This window comes from Entelurus aequoreus, linkage group LG04 (genome assembly GCF_033978785.1).
Source record: "Entelurus aequoreus isolate RoL-2023_Sb linkage group LG04, RoL_Eaeq_v1.1, whole genome shotgun sequence".
NCBI lineage: Eukaryota > Metazoa > Chordata > Actinopteri > Syngnathiformes > Syngnathidae > Entelurus > Entelurus aequoreus.
In genome coordinates this window covers 43,389,055-43,403,965 of record NC_084734.1, presented here as the reverse complement: position 1 = coordinate 43,403,965, position 14,911 = coordinate 43,389,055, and the positions used below count along the sequence as shown (strand labels likewise).

General features: G+C 41.1%; 1 protein-coding gene across 4 annotated transcripts in view; it reads left to right on the top strand.

Moving 5' to 3' along the window:
- LOC133648655 (kelch-like protein 29) overlaps nucleotides 1-14,911 on the top strand; it is a 575,830-nt gene that overhangs the window by 548,177 nt on the left and 12,742 nt on the right. For all 4 annotated transcript variants that reach the window (XM_062044945.1, XM_062044946.1, XM_062044947.1 and 1 more), the window contains one exon: nucleotides 11,462-11,655. In XM_062044945.1, coding sequence (XP_061900929.1) covers nucleotides 11,462-11,655 — 194 coding nt within the window. The remainder of the gene's footprint in view (nucleotides 1-11,461; nucleotides 11,656-14,911) is intronic.

Below are 14,911 nucleotides of genomic sequence, written 5' to 3'. Positions count from 1 at the left end.
CAGTCATCCAGGTGGTGATAAGAGGAGATCCTACAATTGATTAGCACCTGGCAAAGCAAGCACCCCGAGAGACGGTCGTGCAAGAAGTGAGTTGATGATGAGAGAGAGAGGATACAATCGCTCCCAGGAAGCAAAGCGGACCAAGAGGATCATGGGAAATCTCATTCACTTTTTTTCTCTTGAGCTTCATGGCTAATGATCAGAGTTTCCACATGTTGAGGTGGAGCTCTTTTTCCACGGAAGGTTAGTTGGGTGGGTGGCGCCGCATGGAGCGAGACCCCACCCCGCCATGGCACTAGCAGTCAGCGACAAGATGCTCCCAAAGCCCCCCTGCAGAGGCGGGCTCCCCCTGCTGAGCTAATCCCTTGCTCCTCAGGATTAAGCAAACTAACGGCGCTGGAGCCCGCTGCGCGCTGTCAGGGTTGCCGCCATTCTTCAAGCCTCACTAACCCGGCAAACACCCCCTGCCCTCTGTGACACCCCCGACACCACATGGGGTCTCTCTCCAAACTCCTTTCCTAATGACTGAGATTTCATGTCAACGATTTCTTATGGGGAATAATTTGACTTCTATAAAGCGAGTCTTGTTCCTTGCAGACTTTATTAGCACCCTTTGCGAGCATAACAATGAAGATTGTGATGGATGACGCCATTTTAGCAACGCCAAAGCAGAGGAAACTACTGACAATGTGCAGGAGGTTCTCTCAAGACCAAACAACCTGAGTGGTCTTCGAAGTTGTTTGGATTGATAAAAGCAGATCTGGAGTGGATGCTCTTTAAAATCAATGTGAACTAGTGTTGTCCCGATACTAATATTTTGGTACCAGTACCAAAATGTATTCTTTTTGGTACTTTTCCAAATAAAGGGGACCACAAAAAATGGCATTATTGGCTTTTTTTTTTAAATCTTACGGTACATTAAACATATGTTTCTTATTGCAAGTTTGTCCTTAAATAAGATAATGAACATACAAGACAACTTGTCTTTTAGTAGTAAGTAAGCAGACAAAGGCTCCTAATTTAGTCTGCTGACATATACAGTAACATATTGTGTCATTTATCATTCTATTATTTTGTCAAAATTATTAAGGACAATAGATAGATAGTACAAGTGGTAGAAAATGAATTATTAATCTACTTGTTCATTTACGGTTAATATCTGCTTACTTTCTCTTTTAACATGTTCTATCTACACTTCTGTTAAAATGTAAGAATCAATTATTCTTCTGTTGTTTGATACTTTACATTAGTTTTGGATGATACCACAAATTTGGGTATCAATCCGATACCAAGTAGTTACAGGATCATACATTGGTCATATTCAAAGTCCTCATGTGTCCAGGAACATATTTCCTGAGTTTATAAACATAATACAGATTTTTTTTAAAATGAACTAAGATTTTGTGATTTAAAAAAATATTGATGTAATCATAGTAGTATCGACTAAATACGCTCCTGTACTTGGTATCATTACAGTGGCTGTTAGGTGTAGATCCACCAATGGCGTTTGTTTATATCAGGGGTGTCCAAAATTTTTCCACTGAGGGCCGCACACGGAAAAATTTAAGCATGCAGGGGCCATTTTGATATTTTTCATTTTCAAACCTTAACAAAATATATGGATTTTTTTTTTAACCTTTAGGGCTCCCGGGGACCATAAAGGATCTCAGTCATTAAAATGTAAAAAATAAGTCAAATTATTATTATTTTTTATTTAACGCTTACAGTAAATCTCTATATCAACTTCAGGTTGATATAAAGTAAAAAAAAAAAAGGTTTTATGCCTTTTCTGTCAAAGACAACTTTGTTTTTTATAGCAAAACTGAAATATGCAGTATTTAGTAATTAGAGCCCTAAAAGATCAATAATGCAGGACACCATTGATTTTAATTATTTAATATCTTTGAGTAATCACAGTGAAATCCATCCATCCATCTTCTTCCGCTTATCCGAGGTCGGGTCGCGGGGGCAGCAGCCTAAGCAGGGAAACCCAGACTTCCCTCTCCCCAGCCACTTTGTCCAGCTCTTCGCGGGGGATCCCGAGGCATTCCCAGGCCAGCCGGGAGACATAGTCTTCCCAACGTGTCCTGGGTCTTCCCCGCGGCCTTCTTCCGGTCGGACGTGCCCTAAACACCTCCCTAGGGAGGCGTTCGGGTGGCATCCTGACCAGATGCCCGAACCACTTCATCTGGCTCCTCTCGATGTGGAGGAGCAGCGGCTTTACTTTGAGCTCCCCCCGGATGGCAGAGCTTCTCACCCCTATCTCTAATCTCAAATCACAGTGAAATGTTAAATAAAATCCTACTAAATATATTATGGATCCAAAATGTCCCCCACTCATAAAGTGATACATTTTTATTAGTTTTTTTTTTACTTTTAACACTTAAATTACGAGATCAACTTCAGATATATCTGTCGATTTTACGTTTGAACTATTATTTTGTTTGTATTATGCTCTTTTGTCAAATAAAACTTTGATGTTTTTTTATGGCAACCACACAATATATGCAATATTTTTTCCACATAAAACATTTTAAAGTGACATTTTTTAAGTAATAATTCATTGTAACAGAGATTTTTTGTCTTTTTTTTTTTTGTTGAGCAATGGCAAAAAAAATAAACAAAGAGAAAAGAAAAAAAAACAGCCTGCATGGCAGCTTTTGTGTCAACATTGCAACTTTTTCTCGTTAGATTTCACATCATTCCACTTTTTTTAAATGTTTTTTTAAATTTTTGCAATACTATAAATTTTGCAATTTTTGCAGAACTAGCTGCGGGCCGCAAATGGCCCCCGGGCCGCACTTTGGACAACTCTGGTTTATATTGTAGCATCCCGGAAGAGCTGGTGCTGCAGGGAATTCTGGGAATTTGTTCTGTAGTGTTTATGTTGTGTTGCCGTGCAAATATTCTCCCAAAATGTGTTTGTCATTGTTGTTTAGTGTGGTTTCACTATATTGCACACGTATATGACAGTGTTGGCGTTGTTCATATGGCCACCCTTAGTGTGACATGTATGGCTGTTGACTAAGCATGCCCTTTATTCACTTGCGTGTAGTGTGTTCAATGTTAAGACTATCGATTTGAAGGTAAATGATTGGACACAATGAAATCTTATCTTGAATATGCCAACTATAGAACACTTTTAACACATCTAATATTATGACAGCGGTTTGTAGTGATGCATGAATAGTTAGCACTCATCCTACAGGGATGATGCCTGACAAATGTACTATATTTGTCGCTATGGAGATGAGAATTAGTGATTTTGAAGTTGTGACAACACCGTTTCATACCCGCCGCAAATATTCTCGTCTGCATGACACAACGTGACGACAACGGATGGGGGACAGGTACTTTTTAGAGGCGGTGTAGTACCGAATATGATTCATTAGTATCGCGGTACTATACTAATACTGATATACCGTACAACTCTAATGTGAACACAAACAGAGTCATTTTCCGATGGTTCACTTTTTGCTCCAATTTGGTCCACAAACCTAATTAGAAAGTGGTCTCAGCTTGATTCAAATTCAAACTTAAAATGTGGTTCAGTGTGAACAGAAAGTGGTCCACATTCACCAGATGGCACTACAAATCCACGGCCTTCAATAAAAGCAAGAAATAGACTCCTGTCATTATGGGGATCTTTGATTAGTGTTTTTTTTGAAAGTAGGTTCTTCAAACAGTAGAGTGCTCCTGTCATATATTGAGGATCTTTGACTGATGTTTTTGCACATTGAGTTGGATGGTAGAAGATGCTGGTTGTGACGATTGATGTATTTGACCATGATTGACATGTCATTTTCTCCTCCATCGTCCTTCCTCGTGTCCTCCTTCCACACGCCTGCCATTCACTAATTAGCAGCTGTAAGGATGAGATAGGTTCCAACTCGGTTCGCCGCTGCCGCCACAAGTGGCCTTTGAGAAGGTATAACCTCGACTATACAAGCTCCGAGGGTCCGCTGTTTATTTATAGAGTGGTCTCTGCCCTCCACGACTTTCACTCTGCAATTAAATAAGACACTGGTGGAAGGCGTGCAGTATTAGACGTACATGCAGGACGTACAAAGGCGAACGGGAGGGACTACCATGTGTCAATCATGCATCAAACATGTTGTGTGTCCCACGAGGATTATGTGAAGGTGACACGCAGCGGGGGGGGCGTCGCCATTTTTGTGGTTTACTATATGCATGCCACTGAAATGTGCTTTAATCCATCTGATAATGGTGTGTGTGTGCGTGCGTGTGTGTGTGTGTGTGTGTGTGTGTGTTTGTGTGTGTGTGTGTGTGTGTGTGTGTGTGTGTGTGTGTGTGTGTGTGTGTGTGTGTGTGTGTGTGTGTGTGTGTGTGTGTGTGTGTGTGTGTGTGTGTGTGTGTGTGTGTGTGTGTGTGTGTGTGTGTGTGTGTGTGCGTCTTGGCCGACCTTGACGCCAGTCTGTCAGCCTGACTCCATCAGACATGTCACATGACTGCCATTTTAGCCAATAAGCAATGTCATCGTTGCCTGTGGGGGGATTAGAGAGATACCAGCAAGTGGGTATGGGGGGTCAAAAGTCCCATTTTTTAAAAATTATTTTATACATTTCTATATACTAAGCATTAATTAAAAATACACTTTGATTTGTGTATATAAATATACAATTATTGTATACTAAGTTGTGGTAATTGGTTGTTCTTATTAATTAAATGAATTAAATATAATTGTGTTTATTAGGAATTAATGTGTTTCAAATTATGAAATTGTACGCATAAATAATATATTTTAAACTGTTAAATGAAATCACGTGTATATTATAGCCTATTTAAAATTTAAAATATTTGTGGTACATTAATACCCTTTTATTAAAGTTTTTTTTTACTTTAAAATTAATTAGAAATATATTTTGATTCATGCACATAAATATTACATTTTTAGATACCATCCATCCATCCATTTTCTACCACTTGTCCCTCTCTGGGTTTCAGGGGTGGCTGGAGCCTATGCCAGCTGCACTACATTATAGAAAAAAAATATTTGGAGTAATTTGGTATTCCTAATAATTAAATTAATTAAATATAAGTTTCTTTCTTTATTAGGAATTAACTTATTTCAAAGTATAAACATATACGCATAAATACAATATTCAAACTGAAATTGCTTGAATATTTTATGCTATATCAAATGTAATATATTTTTGTGGTACATGAATACCCTTATATTAAAGTTTAGCTGAATTTAAAACACCTTTTTACATTTACAATAATAATATTTTAGTATTTAGTAATACTAAAATTGCCATGACTCAAATACAAAACTACACAGGTGCATTCAAGATTTTTTGTTGACGTTTTGAATTATATATATATATATATATATATTTTTTTTTTTAAAGTCGAGTTTACAACATACTTTCGACCAAAAATGGCAATGTCACCACCAAAAAGGGTAGCAAGTATGTAAGTAAATTTTATTTGTAAAGTGCTTTTCACAGTAAAAATCACAAAGCGCTGTACAAAACAATTAATTGATAGTTAAAAGGTGCATTAACTAAAAGCTTTACTAAAAAGAGAAGTTTTCAAATGTTTCTTAAAAGTTTCCACACAGTCAAGATCACGGAGGGACTGGTGCAAATTGTTCCAGTCTGGGAGCTATAGCCTGGAATGCCAGGTCTCCACGGGTTTTAAAACAAGTTTTGGGGATCTTTAGAAGACCCTTGCCTGAAGACCGGAGACTTCGCCCTGAAGTGTAGGGGCATAACAAGTCAGTGATGTACTGAGGGGCCCCACTATGCAACGCACGGAATGTCAGGACTAAAAACTCAATGCGGAATTTAACTGGAAGCCAATGAAGACTGGATAAAACAGGGGTGATATGGGCTGGTCTGGGTGCACCGGTCAGAAGTCTGGCAGCTGCATTTTGTACAGTCTGAAGTCTCTTTAGCGGTGACTTGTTGAAGAGAGTGAAGAGAGAATTGCAATAGTCAATACGAGGCGAAATAAACGCGTGAATGATCATTTCGAGATCCAATTTTGACAACAAATTTCTCACTTTAGAAATATTTCTGAGATGATAAAAACAGTTTTTGCTCAATTGACGGCAGTGACCCTCCAAAGACATGGACTGATCAAACACTACCCCAAGGTTTCTGAGGCTGCTTTTAACAGATGCACCCAGATCACCAAGGGAGTTTTTGATCAGGGGGATCTTTTTACCGGGAGCAATTTTCAGAATTTCCGTTTTGTTTGACTTTATCTGGAGGAAATTTGAGGACAACCAGTTTTTAATACAGGATACGCACTCCAGGAACTCAGCTAAAAAGTGAAACTCTGAATCAATGAAGGATCATACCACCAAAACCACCAAAAATGGTAATATCCCGCCAAAATTAGAATTCTGTCACTAAAAATGGCAATATCACCAAAAATGGTGGTAAAATGGTAATATCACTAAAAATGATAAAAACATACTCAGTGGCCTAGTGGTTAGAGTGTCTGTCCGCCCTGAGATGTGTAGGTTGTGAGTTCAAACCCCAGCCGAGTCATACCAAAGACTAAAAAAATGGGACCCATTACCTCCCTGCTTGGCACCCAGCATCAAGGGCTGGAATTGGGGGTTAAATCACCAAAAATTATTCTCGGGCGGGGCCACCGCTGCTGCTCACTGCTCCCCTCACCTCCCAGGGGGTGATCAAGGGTGATGGGTCAACTACAGAGAATAATTTCTCCACACCTAGTGTGTGTGCGACAATCATTGGAACTTTAACTTTAATAATGAAACTAAAATGATATCACTGAAAAGGGCAATATTACCAAGAATGGTAATACTGCAACACTAAAAATGGTAATGACACCAAAAATGGCAATGTCATCAAAAATGGCACGTCTGCTGATGGAAATGTAGCCTATTACTTCTACAGACATCAGATGTTGGTACTGTTGTGGAGCTAAAAGCAGTTTTTAAATGCAAACATGCTTTTCTAGTGTGTTGTCATTAGTGGCAGCTGTTTGCAGTTGTTCTTCAGTCTTAATCAGCGCTGGCCCTCCAGCCGAGTTTGACCCTCTGAAACGTATCAACCTCCATCGGCCGGTTAATTATGTTGGAACGAGATGTGTGCATCCTTCTTTCTCAGCGGGACTCAACCAGATGGTGGCGTCAGCGCATCGTGTTCAATCAGTGCTAATTAGAGCTTGGGAGTGCTGATAAAGTCCACATGGTCTCAAAGAAAGGACGTTATCAGGAGGGAATGTTTGTCAACCTGAGGACCCCGAAGGCGACTTGGTGTGGAATTAAAGAAGTAGAATTTATTGACAAATAGGCGATCCTCTAGATCAGTGGTCCCCAACCTTTTTTAACTGCGGACCGGTCAACGCTTGAAAATTTGTCCCATGGGTTTTATTTTTATTTATTTGTATTTTATTTTATTTTATTTTATTTTATTTATTGTTTTGTCATAAAAAAATACAATCATGTGTGCTTACGGACTGTATCCCTGCAGACTGTATTGATCTATATCAGGGGTCGGCAACCCGCGGCTCCGGAGCCGCATGCGGCTCTTTGACCACTCTGATGCGGCTCAGCTGCATACTTGCCAACCCCCCCGATTTTCCCAGGAGACTTATGGATCTCAGTGCCTCTCCTAGATAACTCCCAGGGCAAATATAATCCTATTTTCACTCTAATTACTAAATTAAGGGCATGCCCTAATTTGACTGCAGTAATTGTCTTCTATAGCATTTACAAACAGCGTGCCAGCCCGGCCACATGTTGTATGTTGCTTTTACTTGCACACGTAGGAGACAGCAAAGCATACTTAGTCATCAGCCACACAGCTTACACTGACGGTAGCCGTATAAAACAACTTTAACACTGTTACGTTACAAATATGCGCCACACTGTGAACCCACACCAAAAAAGAATGAAAAACACATTTCTGGAGAACATCCCACCGTAACACAACATACACACAACACAACCAATACCCAGAATCCCATGCAGCCCTAACTCTTCCGGTCTAGATTATACACCCCCCGCTAGCACCAAACCCCCCCACACATCAAACCCCCCCCCCTCCGTGCGTCGGTTGAGCGGAAGAGTTAGTGCTGCATGGGATTCTGGGTATTTGTTGTGTTGTGTTTATGTTGTGTTACAGTGCAGATGTTTTCCAGAAATGTGTTTGTCATTCTTTTTTGGTGTGGGTTCAAAGTGTGGCGCATATTTGTAACGTAACAGTGTTAAAGTTGTTTTATACGGCTGCCGTCAGTGTAAGCTGTGTGGCTGCTGACCTAGTACGCCTTGCTGTCACTTACGTGAGCAAGCTGAAACTGCATTCTACATGTGGTCGAGCAGGTACACTGTTTGGGCAGGCTGTAGAGGGCGCCAAAAACAGTGCCATCACGCCCTGATATTCGGTAGTCTCCCAGAATTAATGAGAGGGTAGGCAAGTATGACACTATCAAGCGCCATTCATTCAAAACTCGCGGGCCGCACTAACATCAAATTTCCATATTAAAGTGCGTGCCGGTGCGTGTGTCTGAGACCCCTGGTTAACATAGCACAAAGCAATTTAAGCTTTGTATGCGGTGTTTTTCATTTTAAATTTAAAACATTTTTTTGTGGCTCCCATTATTTTCTTTTATTTGTGAAACTTGCCAAAATGGCTCTTTGAGTGGTAAAGGTTGCCGACCCCTGATCTATATTGATATATAATGTAGGAACCACAAATATTATTAACAGAAAGAAACAACCCTTTTGTGCGAATGAGTGTGATTGAGTGTAAATGGGGAAGGGAGGTTTTTTTGGGTTGTTGCACTAATTGTAAGTGTGTCTTGTGTTTTTTATGTTGATTTAATAAAAAATAAAAATAAAATTTGGTTGGGGACCACTGCTCTAGATGAATGCCAATAGTGTTTGCCAAATGGACTTGTGGAGTTCATTCAAAAATAACGCTCTCAAGGCTCCTTGTGAACACAACGACTAAACTTTGCTGCCTACAGATTTTCTTAAAAGCTGATACACAAATATGGCTTTCACATTTTTGACAGAAAAAAATCCTCTTTGTTTTGGAAGATCAGTCCCACTAAAAAATGATAGCACAATATGCTATTTGGACGCTCTCATGTCCAGAAAAATATTTGGACATTAAAGTTAAAGTTAAAGTACCAACGATAGTCACACACACACTAGGTGCGGTGAAATTATCCTCTGCATTTGACCCATCCCCATGTTCACCCCCTGGGAGGTGAGGGGAGCAGTGAGCAGCAGCAGTACGCTCTGGAATCATTTGGTGATTTAACCCCTAATTCCAACCTTTGATGCTGAGTGCCAAGCAGGGAGGTAATGGGTCCCATTTTTATAGTGTACCCCGCCTTCCGCCCGATTGTAGCTGAGATAGGCTCCAGCGCCCCCCGCGACCCCAAAGGGAATAAGCGGTAGAAAATGGATGGATGGATGGTATGACTCGGCCGGGGTTTTAAACTCTCGACCTTTTAGTCTCAGGGCGGGCATTCTAACCACAAGGCCACTGAGCAGGTGGCCTTGTTTAAAGAACAATAAAATATGTATTTTATAATGTTACTATAATTTAAACATAATCATGGAAATAATTCTACCAATGTTTTTTTATGATTACATAACTATTTATCCATCCATCTTCTTCCGCTTATCCGGAGTTGTGTCTCGGGGGCAGCAGCCTAAGCAGACTTCCCTCTCCCCAGCCACTTCATCCAGCTCTTCCTGGGGGATCCCGAGGCGTTCCCAGGCCGTGACCCGGGTCTTCCCCCGCGGTCTCCTATTGGTCGGACGTGCCCTAAACACCTCCCTAGGGAGGAGTTCGGGTGGCATCCTGACCAGATGCCCGAACCACCTCATCTGGCTCCTCTCAATGTGGAGGAGCAGCGGCTTTACTTTGAGCTCCTCCTGGATGACAAAGCGTCTCACCCTAGCTTTAAAGGGGAGCACCGCCACCCGACGGAGGAAACTCATGTCGGCCGCTTGTACCCGTGATCTTGTCCTTTTGGTCATAACCCAAAGCTAATGACCATAGGTGAGGATATGGATAGATCGACCAGTAAATTGTGAGCTTTACCTTCCGGCTCCGCACCGATCTGCCTGTCGAACTCACGATCCACTCTTCCCTCACTCGTGAACAAGACCTCAAAGTACTTGAACTCCTCCACCCGGAGATGGCACTCCACCCTTTTCTGGGCGAGAACCATGAACTTGGACTTGGAGGTGCTGATTCTCATTCCAGTTGCTTCACACTTATCATTATATAACTATTGTATTTTAAATATATCTTGTATATATTTTCAGAAAAAAGTATATATTTAATACCAAACATGCAGGACAGTGAAAGACACCTTTTCTCCTCCAAACATATTGCTGGGTGTTGTGGCCAAACAGCTAAATTTTTGTTTCATCTGACCACAGAATTTTCCTCCAGAAGGTCTTATCTTTGTCCATGTGATGTCTGATGAAACAAAAATTGAGCTGTTTGGCCACAACACCCAGCAATATGTTTGGAGGATAAAAGGTGAGGCCTTTATTCCCATGAATACCCTACCTACCGTCAAGCATGGTGGTGGTAGTATTATGCTCTGGGCCTGTTTTGCTGCCAATGCAACTGGTGCTTTATAGAGAGTAATGGGACAATGAAAAAGGAAGATTACCTCCAAATTCTTCAGGACAACCTAAAATCATCAGCCCGGAGGTTGGGTGTTGGGCACAGTTGGGTGTTCCAACAGGACAATGACCTCAAACACACGTCAAAAGTTGTAAAGGAATGGCTAAATCAGGCTAGAATTAAGGTTTTAGAATGGCCTTCCCAAAGTCCTGACTTAAACGTGTGGACAATGCTGAAGAAAGAAGTCCATGTCAGAAAACCAACACATTTAGCTGAACTGCACCAATTTTGTCAAGAAGTGTGGTCAAAAATTCAACCAGAAGCTTGCCAGAAGCTTGTGGATGGCTACCAAAAGCGCCTTATTGCAGTGAAACTTGCCAAGGGACATGTAACCAAATATTAACATTGCTGTATGTATACTTTTGACCCAGCAGATTTGGTCACATTTTCAGTAGACCCATAATAAATTCATAAAAGAACCAAACTTCATGAATGTTTTTTGTGACCAACAAGTATGTGCTCCAATCACTCTATCACAAACAAATAAGAGTTGTAGAAATTATTGGAAACTCAAGACAGCCATGACATTATGTTCTTTACAAGTGTATGTAAACTTTTGACCACGACAGTAGGTGACTCCTATTAACTGAAACGGTTTATCATATTTAAAATCCTAAAAAAAAAAGATGAGTGTTCTTGTCTCTCATAATGATTATGAATGATAGGCAACATTAAAAAAAAGTGCAGTTCCCCCTTTAGTAGTTTGCTATGTAAACTAAGCTGCATCCATGCTGGCATTGAAACAGGAGTTTAAAAAAAAAAGACAAACTAATATATTATCCTGTCTTCCCCCCACACAGGTATGACACCATCACCAACCAGTGGGAGACGGTGTCGCCGCTGCCCAAGCCGGTGCACTCGGCGGCGGCCACTGTCTGCGGCGGCAAGGTGTACGTGTTTGGCGGCGTCAACGAGGCGGGCCGCTCGGCGGGGGTGCTGCAGTCCTACGTGCCGCAGACTAACACCTGGAGCTTCATAGAGTCGCCCATGATAGGTGAGTGGCCGACACGCAAAGATGCGTACGTTGTTTTCCAACATGTGTTTTTGTGTTCGCGCAGGACATCTTTAAACAAAGTTACGTCCACTAGAGTGGACATTTGTGGGGTGGGGTTTGACCTTCTCAAATGTGCAACTGCGACAAAACAAATAGAGGATATGAAGTTGTGCACAATTATTAGTAGCACTTCTCCTCTAGGAAACTGTACCAAAGATGTTTGTTTTTTTGCGAGGTCCCGTCAACACACAACACTCATTACTGTGTGCTCGACACCCGGGGCCAAACAATAACAACAATCACTACTTTCTGCCTGTGGTGGAGCCTCAGTGGGCTGCATGGAGGAACCAGCAGGTGACTTTTACTTCATCATCGCCGCAGCAAAGGGAGCGTTTAGTTTTTCTGCTAAAACAACACCAATACTATCCAAACATCACCTTTGTCAGCTGTGAGATGTTGTCTGATTCTACTGAGTGTGCGAATGAAATGATATAGTAGATCTTGATGAATTATAATGCGCTGTGATGACTTTTTAAAGATGTGCTTAATTAAGGGTGCTCCGAGCCGATATTAGTATCAGCAAAAAAAGCAAGTAGCAAATGATATCGGCTTGCATGTAAAATCGCCGATACAAGCAGGCCTGCAGCGTGGTTACTTGTGCAAAGCTGGACAGCCAGTTAACATCTAAATGTCCCCCATCAAGCACCCAAGGTTGTTCTTTTCTTGTGATTTAGTCGAGTCGGGCGGTATAGCTCGGTTGGTAGAGCGGCCGTGCCAGCAACTTGAGGGTTGCAGGTTCAATCCCCGCTTCCGCCATCCTAGTCACTGCCGTTGAGTCCTTGGGCAAGACACTTTACCCACCTGCTCCCAGTGCCACCCACACTGGTTTAAATGTAACTTAGATATTGGGTTTCACTATGTAAAGCGCTTTGAGTCACTAGAGCAGTGCTTCTTACCTTGTTGGATATATGCGCATTTACCAAACCCTTCTTTAGTGAAAAATAAAATGATGTTTTTTTTCAAATTCAAGACAAAGTTATATGTTTTTGGTAACACTTTAGTATGGGGAACATATTCTAAGTAACAAAGACTTAATTTAGAGTTTTTTGGACACTAGGGGAACATATTCTAAGTAACAAAGACTTAATTTAGAGTTATTTGGTTAGGGTTAGGGACAGGGTTAGAGGGTTAGGGTTATAATAAGGCCATGCCGAATAAGGCATTAATAGGTACTTAATAATGACTAGTTAAGACCCAATATGTTACTAATTTGCATGTTAATAAGCAACTAATTAATGGTGAATATGTTCCCCATACTAAAGTGTTACTATGTTTTTTTACTGGTGCACAAAATGAACCGCGCATGAACATCACCTTGTTCAAAGAACAAAACCAACACAGTGCATAAACTCACAACAAATTACACACCTGCAAACCAGTCTGACTTCTGCTGTTGCCATATCCGTAAGTCGCCGATAGGGAGAAGCTTTTAGTTACACAATGAGTCGGGTGTGTCTTGACCTCCGCCGAACCCCTGAGCCCGACTCACCGAACCCCTAGGGTTCGATCGAAACCAGGTTAAGAACCACTGCACTAGAGAAAAGCGCTATATAAATATAATTCACTTCACTTTGAGTCATTTACAAAAGGTAAACATAGGCTATAGGCTATTTGGAGCTAGCAGCTACACAGCAGCTAAGCACACAATAACACACAAGCTAGACATACGTAATAAGTGTCCTAAATTGAACAATAATGCAATATAAAACATGTTTGTCAATATAAACAAGTATCAAAGTGCAAAACCAGTGAAGCTGGCACGTTGTCCATCCATCCATCCATTTTCTACCGCTTATTCCCTTCGGGGTCGCGGGGGGCACTGGAGCCTATCTCAGCTGCATCCGGGTGGAAGGCGGGGTACACCCTGGACACGCTACCTCATCGCACGTTGTGTAAATGGTCAATTAAAACAGAATACAATGATTTGCAAATCCTTTTCAACCTATATTCAATTGAATACACTACAAAAACAAGATACTTAACGTTCGAACTGGAAAACTTTGTTATTTTTTGCAAATTTTAGCTCATTTGAAATTTGATGCCTGCAACATGTTTCAAAAAAGCTGGCACAAGTGGCAAAAAAGATGGAAAAAGTTGAGGAATGCTCATCAAACACTTATTTGGAACATCCCACAGGTGAACAGGCTAATTGGGAACAGGTGGGTGCCATGATTGGGTATAAAAGCAACTTCCATGAAATGCTCAGTCATTCACAATCACGGATGGGGCGAGGGTCACTACTTTGTGAACAAATGCGTGAGCAAATTGTTTAAGAACAACATTTCTCAACAAGCTATTGCAAGGAATTTAGGGATTTCGCCATCTACGGTCCATTATATCATCAAAAGGTTCAGAGAACCTGGAGAAATCACTGCATGTAAGCAGCAAGGCCAAAAACCAACGTGACCTTCAATCTTTCAGGCGGTACTGCATCAAAAACTGACAGTGTGTAAAGGATATCACCACATGGGCTCAGGAACACTTCGGAAAACCACTGTCAGTAACTACAGTTCGTCGCTACATCTGTAAGTACAACAGCGTGGCTTCATAGTAAAAGAGTGCAGGTACTAGACTGGCCTGCCCGTAGTCTAGACCTGTCTTCCATTGAAAATGTGTGACGCAATATGAAGCCTAAAATACCACAACGAAGACCCCGGACTGTTGAACAACTTAAGCTGTACATCAAGCAAGAATGGGAAATAATTCCACCTGAAAAGCTTCAAAAACGTTTACTGAGTGTCGTTAAAAGGAAAGGCCATGTAACACAGTGGTAAGAATGCCCCTGTGCCAACTTTTTTGCAATGTGTTGCTGCCATTACATTCTAAGTTAATTATTATTTGCAAAGACAAACTAAGTTTCTCAGTTTGAACATTAAATATCTTGTCTTTGCAGTCTATTCAATTGAGTATAAGTTGAAAAGGATTTGCAAATGATTGTATTCTGTTTTTATTTACGAATTACACAACGTGCCAACTTTACTGGTTTTGGGTTTTGTATTACAGTTACAGATACAAAGGTGGAGGTGTATCAGAAATGATCCAGTGACAAAACTCCTGTCGCACAGTGCGCTCTTTGATGTTACGTTGCTGTCCGTGATATACAGTATGTCAACTATTATGTTGGACAAGTGCAGAGATACAGTGTGGATGTAAAAAGTGGATAAAGTAAAAAAAAGTGACAGGCATGGACAAAACA